This window comes from Drosophila willistoni (assembly GCF_018902025.1).
Source record: "Drosophila willistoni isolate 14030-0811.24 chromosome XL unlocalized genomic scaffold, UCI_dwil_1.1 Seg141, whole genome shotgun sequence".
Lineage (NCBI taxonomy): Eukaryota > Metazoa > Arthropoda > Insecta > Diptera > Drosophilidae > Drosophila > Drosophila willistoni.
In genome coordinates, this window is record NW_025814052.1 from 1,531,082 (window position 1) to 1,555,786 (window position 24,705).

Sequence of the window (24,705 nt, forward strand, 5' to 3'; positions counted from 1 at the left end):
ATTTTGTCTAACTTTGGTTTTTTTATTTCATTATAACTTAACTTGGTTTTTTTTGTTTGTTTCATGCTCTCACGACGACACTGGGGAAGGAAAGATCCCTTATTTTTTTGCTTCCCCATGATGTTTTGTTGTGGTTCTTTTTTTAAATATAGATTGAGAAATTATTTATAATATTTATGTATGTGTATGTGTGTGTGTGTGTTGTGGGGAGAGGTGTGTGAGTGTGTGTGTTTGTGTGGGTTGTGTATACATATATGTATAGATATATATATGTTTATATATATATAAACAAGTAGTATATAATTTATATAGCATACAAAAAAAAGAGCTAAAAAAATAAACAAAAATTATCCTTAAGACATAAACACGTCGACGTCTAAGCACTTAAGCTTCTACTCCGCCTTCTTCTTCTACTTCTTATCCAAATCATATTCTTCTCCTGCTGCTTCTCATTTTTCTCCTGTTTTTGCTCACTGTGGCTTCTGATTCTTTGGTGGTGCTGGGTGCTGCTGTTGTTGTTGTTGTTGTTGTTGCTGCTGCTGCTGTTGTTGTTGTTGGGTCTCGTAACGCTGGCGCAGGGCGGTAAGGGCACTCAATAGTCGACTATTCGCCGCATCCAGAGCAGCTATCTGTTGTCCTTGCTCCTCAATCACACGCTGCTTGTGCGACAAGGCCAAGGACATTTTCAGCTGCTCACGTCGCAGCTCCTCCTCCATGGTGATGAGTCTAAAACGGGGCAAGAGACAGGAGACAGATATTGAGATTCTATTGACTGGAAATCATTGAGAGTAATACCTATCGATTATGCTGCGCATGGTGGACTCTGATTGCAGGCTAAGATTATTCGAGCCATTACTGCCGCCTCCGGCACTGCCACCTGGACGTTGGAGGGCAAACAATTCATCGCTAGAGTCACGTAATTCCGCCTCATCGCGATCCAGTGTGTGACGCAGTGTGTCCAGTGTCTCCTGCAGTAGCTGAATCTCACCGTTCTGGTCGTAGCCTTTGCTCAGCGAGGAAGATTCATGGCCAGCGCTAATGCCTCCACTGCTGCGCAATTGACGTCGTCTTTTGCCCTCCTGTAGCTGCTGGCAGTTACCTATAGAGGAGAGGAGAGGAGAAGAAGGAAAATGCATTAGAGTCACCACATGACATGGAAATATGTTAGCCTTTGCTCACCTTCGGTGTCCGTGCTGCTATCGGATAGAGTCCTTGCCGAGTCCAGGCTTAGACGTCTCTGGGCCGATGTCGATGGACCGTTTCCACTTCCATTATTGCCTCCGAATTGCTTCATTTGCTCCTGCTTCATGTGATGATGATGTGAATGATGATGTGGATGCTGTTGCTGCTGCTGCTGCTGCTGATGCAGATGATGAGCTGCTGCCGATGATGGTCCATTGCCTGGTGTGGCCAGAGCATAGGCCATGCTTATGCCTCCCCCAGCACTGCCATAGACATCTTCCCGTTTAAGGGGCCCATTGAGTCGTCCATAGGCGGCAGATGAGGATTTACCCATCGAATTGGATGAACTGCTGCCACCACTGAGCGAACGCTGAGCCTCCAGCTTCGATGTGGATGTTAGATTAGCTCCGGCTGCTGCCGCAGCTGCATAACTGAAATAGTTATCCGCCGATAGTTGTTCATCCGATGAGCTGGGTGTCAGGGTGGCCGTATCCAAGTTGCCGCCATTATTGAGGAATGCAGCACGAGCCGCCACAAGGCCACCGCCAATGGGCTTGGCACGTGGCGTGGCTGTAATCGAAGAGGAGGATGATGATGGTAGTGGACAACGTTGACCACTTGGTCCACTCTGCTGTTGCTGTTGCTGTTGTTGTTGCTGCTGCAGTTGATAAGAAGGATTCTTAAAGGCCAATGGAGTTACAGGAGGATGATGTCCACCACCGGCGGAGATGGCCGCCTTCAGCTGGCTCTCCACTGGACTGGAGGACTGTGAGGGCGACGGATTGGTCGAAATACTCTGATAACCCGAACTGCAATGGCTACTCTTGGCCGATAGTTGCTCCTTTCCAGCTTGTGCCGCCACCTTCAATTGATGATTATTATGATGCTGCTGCTGCTGATGATTGCCCGCCATGTGATGTAACTCGCCCACATCATGCTCCTCGGCATATTTGAATAAATCATCCAGATCCTCCAGATTCTTGGGCATATTCGAATTAGGATTAAGTTGACGAGGATAACTGCCAGTTGAGCCGCCGCCGCCGCCGCCATTCGAGTGATCGGGTATACCCAAATTGAGTTTATGATTACGCTGTGGCCCACCACCACCACCACCACCGGATTTCATCATGGGAGTGGGTGATTTACGCACAAAGGCGCTGCTCGTGTCCAGGCCAGAGATTTGTATAAAGTCACCGGGCAACTCCTCATTACCATTGGCACCGTTGCGTGGCAAGGTGCGAGATCGATTCGAGCAGGCCGACGACGAGGTATTGGCATCATAGTCATTACCATTACACATATACGGATAGGTCTGACGTTCCATGCGCTCTATGGTGCTGGCAGCGCTGGTTTGTGGCGCCGCCGTGGGGCAGTGCAATTGCGCCGGATGCAAATGCTGGGCGGGATGATGGGGCATTAGTAGATTGCTGCTGCTGCCATTCAATGATGATGAGGCCATTGAGCTCTGAGATTGGGCATGTTGAAGGCCGACTATGGAACTCTGTGAGTTAGAGAGCATCTGCATTGGATGATGATGGGGATGAAGTTGTTGTTGTTGTTGTTGCTGCTGCTGCTGCTGCTGCTGCTGGAGGAGTCCATTCACTGTGGGATCATTGTAACGGAATATATTCTTCTCCAACGAACTGGGCGTTAAGACACCACGCATTATACCCCTCTCGGCTGGCTTACTGACCACCGCATGCTGTGGCTGTGCCAACTGGGCCTGCTGCTGTGGCAACATCTGGCCGGGATTGTTGTTATTGCCGCTGCTTGTGCTATTGATGGCGCTGCTGCTGGTGGCCACACTCATTACGCCCGGATTACGATTCTCTTGATTCTCACTGGCTATCGAGTGCGACGATGACATCACAGTGGGCAAATAACCACCACCCAAACCCGTCGCGCTCATCTCCTTGGCTTTGGTAATCTCGTCCAGTATATGCTGCAATGGATCCAATTCATGTTGACGCGCCTCTGGCAACTTGGACAAACTCTCACTGAGCAAACTATGCAAAATGGACAATTGTTTGCCCTGATCAATGTAGCCAGCCCAATCGAGTATGGAATCGGGAGCCGGATGTTCGGGCCTTGTCGATATTATCTCCAGAAATTGCTGCATACGTGATGCCTCCTGTTCGAGGAAATCATTGAGAAATTCCATGAAATTCTCTTTGCCCTGAAAACGGGTGAAATTCGCCAAAGTTTGCAACGTCTTGGCGACCAGGGTCAAATTGCGGGTGGCCCGGGCCGATGGCAATTCGCTGGTGATGTTGAACAACGACGGCGACAATATCGCCGGGCAAAGGAAACGCAAAAAGATGCTCGCAGAGATCAGATTATCGGCCATATCCTGGCGTCCCAGCTGCTGCAGTCGCTCACGGAACGTGGCAAAACAGGCCCGCAGCTGGGGTGGAAAATGTTTATGCGACTCGTAGATACATTGCCAGGCATTGCGCACAGCCTGGCGGAGAGTTGCCTGCTGCCGTTGCAGTGAACCCGCCGACGAGCCACTCGTCTTGGTGGGATCCACTTCACAGTCACGTTCCGATTGGATAAGCTCGTTAATGGGCGCCGACAGGGTGTCCTGTAAATACTGTTCCCCAGTGAGTTTGAGAAATGCCTCCATGCTCTTGGTGGCCAGCGAATTGCCACGAAATGTCAATCTCTGATCGCCCACACGCAACAGATCCAGGGCCACCACATCGGTGAGAAAGGCCCCGGCCAGACCCTGAGCGTGCATCAGCAACACCAACGCCTGGCCAATATCCTCTTTGGCTTTCACCCCAATCACCGGTTCGAGAGTTTCGCAAACTCGTTTATAGTTCTCCTTGAGATAGGCCAGAAAATTGCCATACACCTGTATGGGCAATATGTCGGTGCTCTGGAAGCGGCATTTGATTCGCAGTGTGGGCAATTGTTCGCGATCTTTATCCTTGCCGCTGCCACCGCCCGATTGACGGCCCAAACTGTCGCCGGCCTTGTCACTTAATATGGGATACCAGTCCTCACAGATGACACGTGATGTCACCTCGTGTACGGGTATTTTAACCGAGCCAACGAATTGATATTTATCACGCTTCTTCTTCTTGTCCACCTCACGGAATACATTGACCGTGATCACATTGATTTCCGGTATATCGGGAAAATCAAAATATTCACCCCAAAAGAGTAAATCCGTTTGTAATTTAACACTCGTCCGTCCGTACAATGTTTTATCCAATTGCAATTCACAGAAATATTTCTTTTTGGCTGGCAAATTTTTTGCCTCGTATACCCATAATTTTAACGAATTATCCGTGCGACGTGTATGCTCGGCATTTGGAGCTATCGATTTACGTAACGAATAGATCCATAGATCACGCTCTTGCCTCGATCCGCACGAGTAGTAACGTTCACCGCGCGGCCCGCCGCGCACCTGGAAACAGTGTCGACGACCCAGCACCGATTGATGGACAGGAGCCACGCCCACAGCGCCAGAACACGACAAATCTGTAAAGGACAAATCGCAGGCATTAATATAACTAACTAATCGTCGTCTCTATCTTGAGAAGACTCACCAATGGTTGACATCACCGCATGACTGGACAGAAGACTCTCGTGAGAGCGTGAACCACGTAAACCGCCAGTTCCGCGTTTTGTTCGCTCCAATTTGGTAACCGATTTGGTACGTTTCAGGGGATTAGATCTATAACAATATATATAGATAGAGATTGATTGGTTATTGGAAAGTCCATTTTATTTTTTTGTTTTTTAATTAAACTCACTTTTTGGAAAAGAAATTTGTGAAACGTGAGGTGGCATTATGCTCCGGCTGATGTTGTTTACTGCCCAAAATGGGCGTGGTAGGCGCTGAACCGCGACGACAGGCCTTCTCATATGAAGTATCTGCAAATGATCAACAAAAACAAAAACAAAATTAATAACATAATATAAATTAACTGAATATTAATTAACAAGTTGAGACGCAAAAACCTTTCGGAACCTACTTATTATTATTAGGGCGAAGAATAAATACCCTTTCAAAAGATTAGTTTCTCCTCTTTTTGGGAGAAGAATCAAGAAGTGGTTTCTGTTTCACAGTTTCGGAAAGTAATTAACATATGACAGAAAAGATTTCCCATAGAGGAAACTAAATAGAAGAAAGAGGATATTTCCAACATTCCAGAGGGAACTAAATAGAAGAAAGAATGTGTTTCTTTCCCTACATTTCTTAAGGTTAAAGAGAGATTAAAGAAGCAATTCCTTTGGAACTTCTGGATGCAAACTAATTAGCAGAATAAAGTAATTACTTTTCCAACGTTTCAGGGAAGAAGAGGTTTCTTTCCCAATGTTTTAAAGTCTAATAAAACGATTCGTTTTGAAACGTTTGGAAGAGCACTAAATATTATTTAAATAGGTTCCCTTTCCACAACATTCGTTCTAAAAATTTTGTATACGATTCGTAAACTTTCCCAAGAGGTATCAAAAATATATCACACGACATCTGTGATGATTCAAAATACTTTTGGAATGCATTTCTCTAGAAAACAGATGATTCAAAATTCAGTTTTCATTTCTTTCTCTTTGTCTTTCTCCTGTGAGCTGTGAGTACTAGCCTCCAGCTTCAATATATTCTCTTCTCAATATCCACATCATCCTCTTTGCTGTCCAGTTGTTGAAACTTTTGCATGAATCGGTTTCGGGTTTTTGTGCGATTACGGCACAACAATAACAACAACAACAACCCAAAACCCAAACCGGTTTAATACACACACAGATACAAAAAGGAGCCAGTTGAGTTGAGAGCAGCAGCTGCTGCACATCACCTGCCCCGACTGCTGCTGGCTGTCGTCGAAGGTGGATGCGGAGGTGGAGGTGATGGCAAAGCAGGTACTCTTCTTCTTCTACTCTTGTACGTATCATCATGATTCATCATGAGCCTCATTACCCAAAAGAAAAGAATCAAGCCAAAAGAAAAAGAGAAGCGTACAACAAGATAAATGTTGGGGGAGTGTTTGTGCCAAGGAATGAGTGGAAGGAGGAGGAGGAGGAGGAAGAGGAGGAAAACTGGTTTCCCAATCCCATCTAAACATCCATTCAACCATCTTGTGGTATTTGCCGCCCTCGCTGCTCGACCTTGTCGAAGGTAGACAGGGACCAGCAGCAGCAGCAGATGATACGGCTATGCCGAGGCACGACCATTTCATCTATCTATCTATCTATCTATCTATCTCTCTCTCTCTCTCTCTCTCTCTCTGTCCCTTTCTCTAGGAACACTCTTGACTCATTTGAAAAAAAGTGCAAACATAATTTCGCCGTTTTGTATTTAAAAGAAAAAGACCCTGAGGCAAGAAGGGCAGGAGAAGTTAAAATCTGGTCATCTCTTCCGCATCAAAGTTGATTCATTTTACAAAATCTTTTGAATTTCCAGCAGATGTGAGCACGATTTGTCATCATGCCATGTAGGAAAAAGTACGTAGGGGAAGGAACGAACCAACAAACGAAGAAGCTAAGAAATTGTGTCATGTTTATTCCATCACAGATGGTACAAAAAACCCAACATCAACAACAACTTCTATTTAAACCAAAGCCAAAATGAAACATTTCTATATAAGATCAAAACTCGTTGATGATGAGCAACTGTATCATCATCTTTATCAAAAATGGTGCGATTTTTTTTGCCCAAGTAGAGCCTACGCCCACCTTATGTATATATATACATATATATCATTCATCTATCGACCAATCCTACCACCATCCACCATCTAACCCAACCAACTAACCAACCGCCCACAAAAGAGATATCTTTGTACATATATGTATCTAGCATGATGATGATGATGATGGTGACACACCCAACACAAAGAGATTATGATTAGAGAAGGCAAATGAATGGAATAAATTAGTAGGTGTGCTTAGGGCCAGCCTACTGAAAGGGAAAACTCACCAGGAAAACCCCCTTCCATATGCATATTCATTATGTTTTCATCAAGAACAACAATAACAACCACAACAGAGAAAAAAAGGTTTGTTTCCCTAGTTTAAAAACATGGTTTAATAACTATTAATATCAATTTGTTCACAACACTAAGACAGAAGAGTAGAACGTTCATCTTCAACAACATAATAAGTTCGATTCGAATAAATTTAATTAAAATGTTACAACGATTTTCCTTTCAAATAAAGGAAAGCTGTTTTTCTTTTATTTGGGAAATCTTAGCTACAAATAAATTAAAGAAACTCGCAAATGATTAAGTTGATCTTTCGAAACTAAACTGACTATTGCAAAACACTAAAACTAATAAGGTTTTCTTTAATAGTTCTCTATTTAGTCCATTATTTATGATTTATATCCATTTTCCACATATCATATTTTCCCCGCATTTATTCCACCATACATTCTACATGTTTCTATATCATCGTTTCGGGTTCACTATCTTTTTGTGAAACGAAACATCGAAAAATTGTCATAGTTTCGACTTAATACCAAAACAAATTGATTATTCTCTCTGTAACAACAATTTTAGTTATTTGAAACGAGTTAAAATAAAACAAAAGAGTTAGAAACTACTTTTAAAACATTTCCAGTAGAATGCTTTCTGTGGAATTCGGGTAATACACTTTAATATATGTATGTATGTACATATGTTTAGATTTTGTTTGATTTTTAAAGAATTTTGTAGGTTTTTCTTTAGGAAACTTTTGAGATTTTCGATTTAGCTGATTAGAGATCGTATGCATGTAACGAATTCATTTCCTGGTTAAATTGTAACAGCTTTAAAAATGCTCAAGTGTTTTTTTTTTTTGTTTTCAAGCCCCATATCTTAATTAGGAATCTGTAGTGAAACTGTACTGAAAATATGAATAGTTTATCGAATAAAATATTGGAATATGCAAATGTAATTTCTCAAGTAAATTTATCAAACAATTCTTGTAGTTTGAGATAAGGAAAAATCAATTACATTATGTATGACATTTTGTTTACAATTTGATATTAAACAGCAAACTTTACATTTACAAATGATGGCCAGTTGTTGTTGTTTAAGCGACCTCATGTGACTATACTTATAAGAATTTAACAATTGAATCTATTATATGCCGTAATATATATTTACAATATACAGTGGCGTCATTATGAAGGTTTAAATAATAAAATAACAAAATATCAAAGAAGCTAACTTCGGCTGTGCCGAAGTTTATATACCCTTGTAGTCCTTGGCCATAATATTTTTACATGTTTCAAACTCTTTTTCTGTATCATCAATTCATCAATGCACAGACAAAACCTTTCAAATATCATTTCCATTTCTTTTTCTTCTTCTTCCCCATGCTGCCTGCTGCGATTGGCACGCATACACATACAGTTTAGGTAGCGTTGCGTCTGTGTGTGTATGCGTGTGCTCAGCTGCTCTGTGGATTTTAAGCAATGACGTAATAGAGCCGATTTATATTGACTGTAACTTGTGTTATATTTATCCGATCTGATTGAAATTTCGGGATCTAATGTTTTATATCTAAAACTATCATATTAGTAAATTTCATGGGGATTCTCCATTTTTTATGAAAATGTTTCCTCTAGAGCTGTATGATATATTGGTCCAATCCTGACAATTTTCATACTTTATCTGCTCCGGGCTACAAGTAGTTCAAATATTAAGTTTCATCCCGGTAGCTCTTAAGATGGCGGCGTGAAGTTGATTTGCACAGACGGACATAGCTATATCGACTCAGCTTCTCATGCTGATCAAGAATATATATACTTTATGGGGTCAGAAACGTCTCTTTCTGTGCGTTACAAACATCTGACCAAAAATGTTGTTATCAACCCCTTTCAAATGACTACGCCACTGGCAATATAAGAAAAATCACTGAATAGACATCAATTGTAAGTATTTCTCTCAAGTAATTAACTGATTGATGATTAGTTTTTCCCTCCCCCATCTTAATGGAATAACTTGATAGTTATCTTTAAAAAAAAATACATACATACATAAGTATATTGGTAGCTAAATAAGTTAGGCATAAGAATGAATGAGCCAAGATGACGACACTCCAATCCAAAACAAATCAACAAAAACAAATCTTAGGTAAGTGAGTGTGCCAATTTAAGTTTCAGAGAGATCAACTTGAGGCTCATAAGGTGGTGAGGTGAGGTGATGATGATGTGAGCTGGTCCATGCCAGATTTGGAAATATCACATATGTAATAATTTGTTGTTTTTGGTTTTTATAGCTTTGTCTGATGAGCTAATGCTAATGTCTGGGTAACCAGAGTTATAGGGATCATGGGCAGGTTATATGAAATTTTGACTTAATTTAGTTTTTAAAAACAAATTCTCTACGGTCAGTGGAGGGAAAGAAGAGAAAGCGTTAAAGAATGTCTTCTTGTCGTATCGAAATTGAAATCGATTAGATGTGCCATTTGTTGATACTCTTTCTCTGTCTCTCGCTACATCTTTCTGGATTTACTGTTACTCTCTGTCTCTCTTTCTCTCTCTCTCTCTCTCTCTCTCTGTCTTTCAAAACAAAATTGTGCCATGATAAGGTCAACTCAATTATCAGCGCGTTAAACAAATTTATTATACATATGCATATACAAACATAGTCTATAATATATGTACATATATATATATATATGTATGTATCTCTCCCGACTTGGGGTCGCTTGGATGTCGGGTCTCACGATCAGTCAGTTAGTCAGTCAAGTGTTTGCTTGTCTGATAATAAATGATCACCGGAGACAGATAAATTTGTTTTTTTTTTTTTTTGAGAAGAAGAAAAGAATAAATAAAAAGTAAAGTAAAAAATTATATTGTGAACAAAAGAGAATGTTATCGACAATAATTGTACCCATTTGTTGTGGCTTTAGTTTCTCTCTCTCTCTCTCTCTGTCTCTCTCTAATTTGTTCAAAATTTCATCAATCGAAGATGTTAATACAAAAATCCCTCTAGCTAGTTAGACTTGCTATAGTATATCTAATACACTATACTGATTTGCTTTTATTGCGGCGTATTTAAGTAGGTCAAGTCTTTATTTTGGTTGGGCTTTTTCTTTAGAGATTTATCTGCAATATATCCACAAGGGACAAAATGCAAATTTGATTTATAACATGAGAATTACAGTGAGAAATAATGTTTGACCTTATTAGAACTAGGGGAAATCCAGGAATTATGACTAATTCAGTGCAAGAATTATTTAGCTGATAATATGAAGTGACATAAATTATGGGACTTTTTGTATATATGTATGTATGTATATTGAGAATTGAAATATAAGAATCGAATTCAATAGCATTAAGTACTTTTTACCATTAAAGACCTTGAATAAATGACTAAATTCATCTCATTCCACAATTCAAACTATCTGAATGACAAAATCGCTTAAAATATCTCGAGTATTCACAGTATTTGGTATAATTCAATAACTTAAAATATTTTTGAATACTTTAAACTTCATCGACTGAATCATTCAAAAATTCAAACTCTAAAAATGATCAAGTTTTTAAGTATTTTTGAGTTTTCATACGTCTTCAAGTGAATAAATAACCAAATCTTTTAAAATCTAAAAGTACTCTGATTTGAGTATTCATTTAAAACTGTATTCATAAAAGCTGAATTTTAAACACTTAAAATATTACAATTTTTTAGTTATTCATGCATTCATTAATACACATGTATTCACTACTGAACGAATCGATAACTAACATGAGTCAGTTTTTTTAATAAAAAAAAATTGAAATTGTTTATTATTTTAAGTAATGAATGAATTTCCAAATAATTTAAAATACTCGTTGGTATTAACAATATTTCAGGTATTCATCCAAGTACTCACAATTAAAGTACCCCGAAATTTTAGCTTACTTTGAATTGAATAAAGTGTTTGTGAAGACTGAATATCTTAATTTTCTCTTATGAAAGATCAATTAAGGTTCAATACTTTCGATAAAATTTCACTAATACCCCAAATGTAACCTATTTAGTGTGGAATGCAGGGTGAAACAAATCTCTCAAACTCATACATACATGTGTTTGTCTCAATGTGTGTGTGTGTGTGTGTGTCAATCATTGGGCTAGATAAGAGTAAAGTCGATCAATAAATACATACATATGTATATACATACATATATAAATATTTTAGTAACATAGTCTCCACATCTTTGTCTTGTTCATTTATTTTAGTTTGTTTTTGTTTTGTTTGCCCATTTATTTATTTATTTATGTATGTATGTATGTAGTTGGCTTTATCAACTAACCAAAAACTAGACCTACCCCCCACCGCTCCGCACGCATCTCTAGTGAGCGCAGTACCAGAGAGTCAGTCAGTCCATCAAATGTGCGAGTATTTTGTTCTTATCAAATTTCAAATGAAATGCAACTGCATGTACGACTCTATCCTCGCTCTCCCCCTTCCAAACACACTCTCTCTCTCTCTCTCTCTCTCTTTGTCACTCTCTATGATGTGTGTGTTTGTTAGGGCAGCAAAAAATTTAAGTTTTTGAAGGCACTTTGCTCTTCGTCTTACTGTATCTATCTCATACTGTGCTGTGTGTGTGTGTGTGTGTGTCTCTTTCAGTTTCTCCAGTACTTCTTGTTGTTGTATGTAGTTCCCGTTTCTCGCTCCTTGCTAACAAAAACTGGTTTTCTGGTGCGGGTGTGTGTATCTCTCCCCCTCCTCTCCCCGTATCCATCTCTCTAAAACTGTGTCCATGTGTCGATGTGTGTGTGTGTGTGAATCATAATAAAACGCAATGAAATTGAAATTGTAGCCAAAAGATACAGAGAGCAGAGACAAAAGACAGAGACAGTGTGTAAGCGAGAGGAGAGTCACGACCAAACAACAAGCTAAAATGAAACCAATGGAAAGAAAACCAAACCAGCGACACAACAACAAAAGCCACAAGAAGAAAACAACAACAAGTACAACAAGAGTCTGGCAAAACAGCAAAAGTGTTGTTGCTCCACACACACACACACACACACACACACATACATGTACAGTAAAAACTCCTTTTGCTTGGACAGCTGTATATGAAAAAATGCATATAAAAGTGTGTCCATCCATCGAGGGATGTCTGCTAATCGAGTCATTTAAATGCATACATACACAAATATTGACCGATCGGGCCATATATTTTTGCTTTATATATGTAAATAATAAAAATTATATCGTCCAATTCTAATTAATTACATATACGTATGTATGTATGTAAACTCATTTTCATATCCGTTTTGAATTATGCCTTAATTAAAGTATTTTTCCATTACATTCTTTTGGATTCCAAATATTACTTTTATCAATTCACATAGAACTGATTGACTTTGTTGCAAAGTAATTGCAAATTATCTATTTACATATGTATGTAATTATTCATATATGTAATTATTTAATGGAATTATATAAGTACATAATTACAAATTAGATTGTAGGTAAAGAAAGAGTAAAAATTACCTTTAGGCTAATTTGCAAATTACTTTAAGTACTTGGTACAAATTTCCAAAACAAATATGTAAATACAAAATGGGAAGAATCATTACGAGTGCAGTGAGAGTATTTTTGGCCCAACAGAGAGAATATTCAATTCTAAAAGCTAACCCTTGGACCCCTTTCAATGTTTTTAAATTGGAAAAAATAAAACTTAAACTAAAACTAACTCAGACTTAGTTTAAGAGCTTTGAACCTTCATTTCTCACTATTTCTCTAGATTTCTGGTCTCTCACTTTTCTTTTGACCTCTATTTTATACATTATATGTATAAATAGGTATAATATTCTAAACTTGCAAATATAACAATAAGATAATATCTTATTTATGTAATGAGATGTTATTCTTACATAAAGTACAAAAAATATTAAAGATCTTTATGGTGTTTGAATTAACGAATCTAAGGGGGTTCCCCACAAAAATTCTTTTTCGATTCGTCCTTGAGAGTTTTTAGAAAACATATAGTTATACATATAACTAAAGAATCAAAGATCTTGCTTCTCATTCGAGGTGTTTGATCTATACAACTTGAAATAGATTTCATTGAGTAGTCAAATCTCTCTTGATTCTGAGATACCCAACATTTCAAGATTGAATCTTTGCTATCACAAGATCTGAAGAATGAATCATTGCTATCTTATCTACATATGTACATACATAAGTATAATGATTCTTCCGTGAAGATTCTTTACTATTGATTAATGAAATCTACTCTATCTTTTTTACATTTGTATATGTGCTTATACATACAGACACACGTAAGTACGTATGTATCTATAAGATCAGATATCATTATTTTTTGTCTTTTAATAGGGTAGAGGGCCCAGTTGTGACTGAGGCCCAGTTGTGACATTCTCAAATATTTTTGAAATGCGGTATTGAATGACAGTTTGAGCCCTGTAAATCATGTTTGTTAGACGTTCTGCAGTTTTTGGACAGACCCCAACGTTAATAATCGTATTGTATATACGCGTACCAAACATCGTTTTGAAAATCGTGCGAAAAAGTTTTTTTCCATTTTTTTCAAAGTTCCAAAATTTTGTGAAATCAACAGTGAAAAGGTGAGTGCAATGCATCAAAGTATTGTATTTGCCGTATATTTTGTGATTCTATAAAAATTTATGTGATTATGTAGTGTATATAAAAAATATAGATATAAACTTTAAACTATAAAAAGGCCCGGTTATGACTCAGCTGGGGTGCCCAGTTATGTCCCATTTTTTTTTGCACTAGGATTATGTAAAATTATCAAATTCCAACATTTTTGTTGTTGTTTAACAACAAGGAAAGGAAATTTACATATTGAGACCAGTTTGTCCAAGAATATTCTGAAAGATCTCGATCGGGAATGTTCATTCGAAGTGCGCTAATATGCAAGCAAATTATTTCGCTTGCAAAAACTGCGAAAGTGACATGGACGACGAGGGCTTAAAATCGTTCTCATTTATGGCCATTTTCTTTTGGGTTTTTCATTGTTTTTGGCTTTGAAGCCCTTCAAAATAAGTAAACCATTAAATCACAACAATTCGTGTGACATTCCTTTCATATTTTCTTATTTTCAGTGAATTTCTTAAGTTGAGTCATAACTGGGCCACTTTTTTTTAAAGTTAAAAAAATTTATCCAAATTAAATCTGTTCCAAAATTTTTTGAGTAACTCAAATAAACATACATTCTTTGGAAAAAAGTTGCGTTTGGTTAATATTTAAATGTTAAACTTCTTAATTTTTCATTTTCCCGAACTGAAGAAAAAATTTCGAGGTTTTTCAAAACCCGGGTCATAACTGGGCCCTCTCCCCTACCAATGATATATATAGAAAAGAAAAGTTAATGGCAAATAATTAAGCTTATCCTACGTTTTAAGCCTTACTTTGTATCAAAATAAAAAACATTAATTACTTTTGATCGTAAGTGTACGAATGTCAGTGACAATCCCTACATACATATGTACGTACATATATGACATATTTATATATTTAATTACCAAGAAATGATGTTTGTATGTGTATGTAGATTGATTTCTTTAATTTTCTATTAAATATTATTCATTATAAAATTGAACAGTAATTTTTTTCTCATTAAAATGCAACTAACCAAAAGAAATTCTTGGTATAGAAAACATTTGATACGAACGGAACGGACAAACGCCCCAAAAAAAAAAAACAGAAAACAGAAAATCAAAAGACTGAAGAGAGAATCGTTCTTGGAATACGAAATCAAGACATAATGTAACTTTTTGAATGTATACAAACACACACACACAGATAGGGAGAGTGTCTGTGTGTTTGTGTGTAGTTAAGTACGCTTGGTATTTGCTGTTGTTCGATCACCCATCGAGCGGCGGCGTCGGCGTCGGTTGGCTGGCTGGCGGCTTGCCCCCCTCCTACTACTACGCCCCTTTGGAGGGCCTTCAAAAACTGGCAATGTTGTCCTCCTACCCCGAAAGATATAACACGCACGATCGAGCAAAAGCGACGACGCAATGAACGAGTGTAAATAAAGTAGCTAACAGAGAAAAAACAAAAAAAAAAACAAACTAAACTGAACTGAACACAGGAAGGCTTTAATAAAAGCCAAGAAAAGAGGGGGCAAGGAGAAAAGGGAGAACCTTATCTTATCAAGACTCTTTGATGGCTCTTTTTCTCTCTCTGTCCCTCACACACACACTTCTTTCTTTGTCTTTCCCCTTTAATTTTTTTCACAAATCGATCGAGAGGGAAATACAATGTATTTTCAACCACCGGAAAATAGTATGTATAGATGTATGTATGCATGTAGGTAGAGGTATGTATGTATGCGTAGGAAGAAGACCTACCCGAATGATGTCCCGCATCATCTTCCGTTCGTGTTGTTGTCGATGTCTTTGTTGTATTGTTGGTGGTGTCATCTAATATCTCTCCCGTTGCTGTTCTATCCTCTGGTCCATATAAATTTAGATCTTTGATCTTAAAGCGCTCACGTATCAATTCTTCACAATGATCCGTTTGAAAATAACTGCTCAATTCATCCAAACTTAGGGGGCAAACATCATAGTTAAGGAAAAAGTGTTTGCCCCAACTGCCGATGCCATAATCGAGACCAAAGCTGGATGTGGATGTAGCAGAGGAGCTACCCTGTTGATGATGATGCATATGATGCAATTGATGATAATGTTCGGCTGCTAGTGATGTACCGCTGCCGCCTCCTCCTCCACCACCTCCTCCGTTATGGGCAATATTCTTGAGCAGGGAATTGCTACGTGACACCTTGGTGGAATGAGCACGACGTATGAAACTAAGTGATTTCTTTGGTGGCGATACAATCGCTTGAGGCAGTGGAGCGGCGGCAGATGGCGCCAAATCTGCTGGTGTCAATTTGGGCGTTGATTTCAATAGGGCAGAAAATTTGGGTGGAAATTTATGAGTAAGTATGCAGGTGGTTGAGGCACTGCCTTGGATTTTATACGGCGATGATGATGACGATGATGTAAATGATGATGAACCGGTGAAAAGCTGACGCTGTGATGATGATGTATGCACTGGTTGTTGTGGATGATCATTGGCTGCCGCTGCCGCTGCCGCTGCTAATGCCAACGATGGTGATAGATTTTGTGGTAAAGTTTTTGATTTGGCACGCAGTGTTATTGTTGCTGTTGTTGTTGTTGTTGTTGTTGTTGTAGTTGATGATGATAATGCGGACGCTGACGTTGTTGCCGTTGCCAGACCGTGTTCTATACTGGGCAGGGGTACGGCCAAAATATTGGTACGCGAACGCGATTTCATTAATTTGATGGGTGTCGAGGTGTTCGTCTGCATGCGGCTTATCTCTGAGTCATCATCATCATCAGCGGCCGAAGCGGCAGCGTTACCGTTGTTTTCGTTACCGATAACGCCGGCGCCGACATCGTGGTTGTTGTCGTCATCATTGTGTCGACGTGTGTGTGTGGAGGAGAGTGCCTGCTGTTTGGGTGGTGTGGCCATAACAATATCATGATCCTCATTAAAATGTGTGCGAGGTGCAGCAGTTGGCGGTGCAGCTGCTGTATCGGCATTATTACATTCTCCACCCTCTCCTCCTCCACCACCACAGTCGTTGCTGCCATTTAAACTGATCACATTAAGGACTATGCCATAACGTTTCAATTTTGAATTCGATGGCGAAGAATTGCCGGCAGCAGCGGCAGCTTGTGGCAATGTCTTAAGCAATTGTTGACGATTCATGGCCTCTATGGAATGTTCATCATCCTCATCGGTATCCGAATAGTGTACATTATTCTCATTGCCACTAATGCTCCAATTGAAGCCACATGGCGGTGGCGGCGGCGGTGGTGACATTTTATTAGAGTGTCCACCACTTTTACGCTCAAATAGTGCACTAACCTTGGCCACGCTGCTTTTCTTGGCGGATTTTTTGGTTTTTTGATCGCCGCTACTTAAACTGGAGTTACTATCACTAATGCTTATGTGATCGTTGGTGGCGGCAACAGGAGTAGCTGGAGGATCTTCGTCTTCTATGACAAGAGGCACATAAAATGTGGAACGACGCCGTTGTGTCTTTTCCTCTTGTGTGGGCGTGGCAGCGGCACTATTACTACAACTACTACTGCTGATGCTGCTTTCTGTGTAGTTATTGTTATTGTTGTTGTTGTTGTTGCTTTGGCTGGCTTCGTTAGCTGCCTGCAACATTTTTGGAGTGTATATGTGTTTGTTTGTGTGTGTGTCTGTGTTCTTCTCTACTTGCTGTGGCACGTCAGGCTCCTGCTGTTCTTGTTGTTGTTGTTGTTGCTGATCATGGCACAGACAAAGCGAGCGAGCAAGAGAGAGGGAGAGAGATAGAACACGGGTGACAGGCAGCAGGTAAGATATGCAATATGTTTGTTTCTTTGTATATGTATATATTTTCTGCTTCTTCTTGTTCGTCTTCTGTGTTTTTTTTTGTTTTTCGCTGACAAGCAATTTCTGCCTATTCTTGGTTCTGCTTTGGTTAATGCATTTTCAGTTATTGTTATTATTATTATTGTTGTTGTTGTCGTTGCATTTCCGCGTTTGCAAGTTGCAGATAAATTAAATTTGCTTGTCGCCTCGCTTCACATAGTAAATAAACAGATGCTGTTCCACATTTCTATATGTATATATTCGTACATACATATATATATATATATAATTTTTCACAAATTTGAAACACACTCACAACTCCGCTACACACACAATTTAAAAAAAACAAAAAAAAACAAAAAAAAAAAAAAAACAAGCCAAAGAACGGGGAAAGAAAAAGAAACACAAACACACGCGTCCGCGATCGCAGAGCGTTGAGCGAGGCGCGTACTATTCTCTTCCCGTTTCGTTTCGACAATGAAGTGAGAGAGACAAAACAACAAAATAAAATACACACAAGCCTAGCTGCTGCTTTTGGCCGACATGATCAGTGTTGCCATAGCAGCAGAAATATAGCCAAATGAGGCAACATACAAACAAAAAAAAACCAGAGGGCCGGGGCTAACTTCGACCGCGTCAAAGTTTGTATACCCTTGCAACTTTTTTGGTAACTCTTTCCTTAGCATAAAAGTAACGAAGTTATTGTCAAAAGTCACTGTTTCCACTGATCGTTTCTATGGGAGATATATGATATAGTGACCCGATCTTGATCAAATTTAGCACAGTCGTTTATGTGTGTAATGAACTCTCTAATATTAAATTTCACGACAATAGCTCAGAAAATAACGAAGCTATTGAGAAAAATCACTGTTCGTGACTTTGTTATTTTGTATGGGAGCTATATGATATAATGGTCCGATCCGGCTGAATCCGAGTTATACAACCCTACATGCAAAATTTCAACTCTCTTATGGTCTAGGAGGAGTTTGCGTTGATCCAGACGGACGGACGGACGGACATAGGTATTTGAACTCGTCTCATCGTGGTGATCAAGAATATATATACTTTATATGGTCGGAGATGCTTTCTTTTATGCGTTGCACACTTTTGACTAAAATTAATATATTAATAGGGGTAAAAAATAGCCAAATCAGGCCACACATAAACCAAAAAAAAAAAAAGCTAGAAATATTATGTGTGAGTCTTATCTAAATGTAAACTACTTATCTAAATATATCTTTTCAAATTTATCTTGCTAATGACTAAATTCATTATTTGTCATATGCGTAATGACTACAACAAAAGATATAAAAATTTCGAAGAAAGTTTACAAATTAAATTTTTAGCCAATAAAACAATAGAGTATACGCTGGCAGGTCTTTTTACACATTTAAAATCTATATATAAATAAAAACCAACAAATGGCTTTCCTACAAAAACTAGCCAGAATTCCCGTTTACCGCTATTTTTGAATTTTGCCCGCCATCAGGCTGAGATGAAACCCAAATTCTGACGGGAAAAAAGCAAAAATGTCAACACTGTTAAGTGATCATTAAATGTCTCAGCAAGAGAGCGTCAAGCGCCGGAAGACTGGCTTGGGTCGGGGGGCAAGAGGAAAGAGAGCACAAGGAAAAAAAATTCCAATGTATGTGTGATCTTTGAATGTAACTGGCAGTACATGGACATTTTTTTTTGTCTTTTTGTCCGGCCCTGACTTACAAGCGACACACAGAGCGGCAGCCGAGAGAGAGCCAACAATAGGGAGCAAGAGAGAACCACAAAGCGAGAGAGAGAGAGAGAGAGACATGGTAAGAAATGCGGCCAAACAGAGATAGCAAACAAACATTCACAAACAGAGTTTCAACTTTAGCGACTACAATGATGCCCTTTTTTTCTGAATAGAATATAGATTTAAAATTAAGGTTTGCTAAATTAAGTTTAAAAAATAAATAAACAGATAAACAGAATTTAATTTAACAGAGCTTTATATTTAAATATGAGTATGTCAATTGCATTTGTATGCTTTGCATAAGTTATGAAGGTAAAAACAGAACTCGAGGGCGTGAATTGGGCTACCTAATTGATCTAATTGAGACCAGGTGTGTGTGAAGCTACCCTGTGCGAAATGACAACGAACTACTGACCGACCCTAAGATGTCAAGACCTCTAGGATTACAGCTCATCTAAATAATTGGATAAATCTTTAAATCATTAGGGGGAATATCAGGTAAATTCTTTACTATAGCAATTAGTGGACTTCTTACGGAAGTCTTCAAATCTGCCACCGAGAATCGCAGTGAGGCAATGACGCACATTTCCAGCTGGGTACTATAAACTACTTGAACGGTCTGGTCTGGGCAGCAGCGTATAATAAGCCCTGTTCCTTTGTTCCTCTCTCGCCCCTACTTACTAGGTACTGGGGTAAGTATTAGATACGTCTTCTTCTTTGTCACCCCTTCTTGCAACGCTCTGCTGGCTTGGCTTGGCTTGCTTGCTGTTGGCGTCTTTCCCCTTTTGCCACCAAGTATATATGTACATATGTATGCCCTACCCTGCCCTGCCTAGCCCTGCGGGCTGCGGAAGTGCGTGACTTTGGTGTTTTTATGCGACACGTTCGTTTGCCTCCTTTCTATTGCTTTTGGCTTGGCATTACCTTTAACGGAACCAAAAAAAAAAAAAACTACTTTAGGTTGCCCTCCTATAAGTAGTAGAAATGCTATTTGCATATTGTAGCACACGGCACAATGAACTGTTACTTGTGTTTTTTTTTGCTTTTGTCTTGCCTTCACCAGACACCACACAATGGTCAAAAAGGCAATTGTTTTTTTTACAAAATTACGTACACACGTTTCCCTGTTGAAAAGAGTGAAAATATTTGGTTACTAATTTGAAAGTAATTGTTAACTTTACACTTAGCCTTGTTTAAAATTCAATTAATTTTTGACCAAAAATTACAATATTATACATTAACACTTAATTTTATATTGATCCTAAAGGACTCTCATATATATTTAAACAAATTTAAAACAAATTGATTCATTTTCAAGCGAATTTTCTTTTCTTTTTAAATTCTGCTATTTAGTTTTAATTTACAGCCCAGAAGTATGCAGAAATCATATTTAGGCAAACAGTTGCAAACAATCAAGCCTAAAAGTATGCAAATAGTTTGTACTTCCACTTAAAATACAGTGAAAATATGCTAAGAGCATTCAGAAAACAGTCAGTGGGTAACATAAAACCCTTTATCAATAATAAAAGTGTGCAGAATAAATAAACAAAAGCTAATTCACAAAAAATTCGCATTGATTGCACAATTCTGATAAATTTGTGGTAGGTATTCCTCATTTACTAACAGTATTGATATTTTTCTTTGGATTTTTTTTTGCTCTCAACTGACATCTCAAGAGGAGATGCATAAGAAAACAAGAGAACTGAACGTTCATGACTTATCACATTGCGCTGAACTGACAAAAAAATCTAAAGAAATCTACATTTGCACATTTGCGTTTTTTTCTTTGTTTTTGGTTCTTTTGCACGTTTGATAAAAGTATCGTATATATTTTTATATGGTTTCATAGTCACGTCATTGTCAAGGGTTTTTTGGGATATAACTATTTTACCTTCATTTAATGACGTATCGTTTAGCGCCGTATCGAAATGAATGCGAGGCAATGTCTTCGATTTGTACTCACCTAAAAAAGAAGCAGAAAAAAAAAACAGAGAATTAGTTAAGAATTCGATGACCCATTTAGATCGACATATTGTGTTGACCTTTGGTGTACGATGATATTTGCCAGCAACTTGTTATGAATTCATTTCAATTAATGTGCAAAAATATGATAAATAAATAAAAGATCTCCAGTGCTTCGACTTTTGGATACCCTCCAAAGAATTCTTCAGCTCAAATTGCCCTATGGTAATGAGAACTCAGCTTTTGTTCTCTGTTGTTATGCATAATTTTTGCTGTGTGCTAATATACCCTTTGACCTGTCACAAGGTATAGACAAAAGCTCCAAGCAATGATACATAAAATGCGCCAATTCAGCGCTAAAGTGAGCTAAATGTGTCGCAACAAAGACACATTCAGCTCTCTTAAGATAAATACAAACACACACACACACACACACACGCACAGAATGTGGGCACATCTGGCAACATCTGCGGGGGAAAAAGTGAAAACAGTTTCTTTCTCTATGTGTGTGTGTGCGTGTGTGTGTGTGTTTCTGTTTGTGTGTGGCACGTGTGAATAACACAACAACTCACAACTAAGCCCCAAACTGAGCAAAAAACAAAATGTGGAACAACTACACATCAATACAATATGGAACCTATCCAATTGTATGTGAGACACAAGATCATTCTTTATAGATAACATGCAACATTTTGAATAATTTCAAATTGGTTTTCCCCATCTTGAAAAGTCGTTGCCAAAGTCGATATCTACTTAGTGTGGGCGATGTTTTCCCTTCTCCTCCAGCGAAAAGTAATTCTAGAGAGTTTGCTAGGTTACTTGGTAAAAAGAGTTGAAATCGATAAATTAAATATACAATATTGAAAAATTTATCGATAACATTGCCTTTATTAAGTGTCATTTGTAACTAACTAGATATAGAATATTATAGAACTAACTGAGACTTTGAATTATGTTTACTTTAATATTTTTTCACGATATTGCCGTAATTAAAATTCAGCTTTTTGAGGGCTGATTGTTAGGTGAAAATAGTACTTTCCAACACTAACAGAATTAATTTGCTGAAAAACTATCTGCTTACTAAAGTCATTGACAATATTTATTAAAATATTTCTTTAAAGGTTTTGCTTCTATTTCTTGTTTAGCTATTCGAAGGGAACCCCAGCTTGTTTCTGAAGTAAAAAGGTGGTTTCCAACACTGAAACATTATCAGCTCTTAAACCTATTCACCATTTACCATGATTTAACTATGTTTTCATTTATTTTAAACTCTAAAAGTAACTCAAAGACATATAAATGGTTACCACAAGTTAATTCAAGTATTTAGAAATAATCAGCAAAATAAGCTTTCATAATCTTTTGAAATACAAATAAACCAGATGAAATGAAGATTCTAAACTTTGAAAGAAACTGCGGTAATATTTGTTGATAATTGTGAATTGTTTTCTTTTTTTTTTTTTGTAATATTTATCAAGATTTGCCTTTCCATCTTTTTATTCTTTCAATAAATGTACCAGCCTATAATGCCTTATCATTGAACATTATCTCACGCACGTTAAGAATAATTTTTGTGAATAAGAACGGGAAAATGGAATTTTCATCTTTATCTTTATCATTGTCATTGCTACGGGGCATCCGTATAGTTGGTGAATATAACTGTATAAATGATATTTGTCGCCATTGCCATTAATGGGCCAAGACATCAAAGCGGAATATCCGCTCCATCATGTTCATGATGATGATGATGATGACTATGATGTCATCACTCGTTGAATGGGAAAATACTTACTACTCCTGTTGCCCGTTGCGGCTGCGGCTGCTGCTGCTGATGATGATGTTCCAATTTGGTCCAGTGACGCATTGCCAGTGGATGAACTAATGGAGATGCGTTCCTGATGTTGTTGTTGTTCCATTTGTAATTGTTGCTGGTGAAGCATCTGCAATTGCTGCATATCGCAATGGACCTCATGAATCGGCGGCGTGGGTGCATCATCCCGTTCGCCACGTAAACACGAGGCCAATCCTCGTCCCCGGGGGATTGTACTTCGTGTTCTGAGAGTGGACACTGTACTCGTGCTGGTATGGATGGGTATCATTGATGGAGGAGCTGCTGCTGCTGTTGCAGCTCTTGTTTGTGTGTTGTTGTTGTTGTTGTTGGTGATCATCGATGGGTTCGATGAGCGAGGCATGGAGTGCATTTTATTTAGCTGCGGATGATGTTGCATCTCATCGCTGGCTGTGCGTATAGCACCACAGTTCATTTTTTTGTTGTTTGTTGGATTCTTTGTATTTTGCTTTTTGGTATTGTTTTTTGTTTTTGTTTCTTATTTTTTTTTTTGGTATATAATATTTTGATTTTACTTTTAGTTTGTGTTGATTACGTTTTTGTTAGCCTTGGCATGGTTTCCTGTATGAATGACGGGACATTAGATTGACAAATGTTGCGTACGACATTTCGTTTGGAAGTCACTAACTGAGTGACTGACTGACTGACGACTACTTCCAGTTGTTGTTGTTGTTAATACTAATGCTACTACTGTTTCGCTTGCCTGAGCCAACAATTAAGATTTATGGTCATGGCGTGTTGGTTGCCCTAAGCCGTAGCCACCACCAAAAACCAAAAACCAAAAAAAAAAAAAAACCAACTAAATATTATTTTAAACTAATTTTTCCTGAGTGGATTTTTGCCTTAGCTCTATGCGCACACGCGCGACTGCGCACACACCCACCCTCGCCCTCGCCCTCGCTCTCATCCTCACCCTCACCGTCACCCTCTCATCACGTTTACACATGTTCCTTCCTACTCATTTGCCCATAGCCGGCAATAATTCTTGGCTTGAAAATTTCCTTTTAACTTGTAAAAATTTTACGCTCGTTGGCTTTGTGCCAAGCGGAAAAACATTATGAAACGAAATGGTAATGAAATCAAGAAAAGGCATATGACACATTTGATAATGGAATGAAACAATGTGTTTAGAAGCGCGCATCCTCTTGGGCATAATCATTGGGGGAACGAAATGGCAATGAAACCAAATGACACAGATCGATAACAATCGAAGAGATCTTTCTTTTTCAGTTTCAAAATGTATTTCATTTTTGATTTAATTTGCACATCTCCATTTCTAAAGCTACTTCATACACTATTTCTTGCATAAAATTTAAATTCTAGGCCTCGTTTTTGTGGTTAGTTGGGTTTCCCCCACTGGTTTTTCTTTGCATATATGTATGTGTGTGTGTGTGTGTGTGTGTGTAAATTGGTTATTTTTGGGGCCACAACTTGCGTTTGCGTGCGTTTCGCCATGAAATTTTTCCATAATAAGTTTTCAGCTGTGCGTGTGGCGGCTTTGGCTTATATACTCTCCAAAAACAAACCACAGAGAGACAGGGAGAGAGAGAGAGAAAGAGAGGAGAAAAGAAAACTGGTACTGCTCATAGTCATACATATGTAGACTAACCTAGGAGGAGCAGGCTACCGATAAACATAAATTTCGCCGTTTTCTCGGGCGCTTTACTTTCTCTCT

At 38.5% G+C, this 24,705-nt stretch overlaps 1 protein-coding gene across 2 annotated transcripts; it reads right to left on the minus strand.

Annotated features, from left to right (window-relative positions):
- Positions 1-298: 298 nt before the first annotated feature.
- Positions 299-23,466, minus strand: LOC6648361 (ras GTPase-activating protein raskol). 2 transcript variants are annotated; one of them, XM_023179522.2, is made up of 7 exons: positions 22,974-23,466; positions 21,114-21,185; positions 4,947-5,067; positions 4,740-4,867; positions 1,180-4,671; positions 796-1,099; positions 300-726 (listed from the first exon to the last, which is right to left on the minus strand). In XM_023179522.2, exons 1-7 carry the CDS (start codon positions 23,443-23,445, stop codon positions 471-473), a joined length of 4,845 nt encoding a protein of 1,614 aa, XP_023035290.1. In that variant the 5' UTR covers positions 23,446-23,466; the 3' UTR covers positions 300-470. The 2 variants fall into 2 exon arrangements, with proteins under 2 accessions (XP_023035289.1, XP_023035290.1); XM_023179521.2 differs by lacking the exons at positions 21,114-21,185; positions 22,974-23,466 and adding an exon at positions 15,456-17,858 and having other exon boundaries at positions 299-726.
- Positions 23,467-24,705: the final 1,239 nt, after the last annotated feature.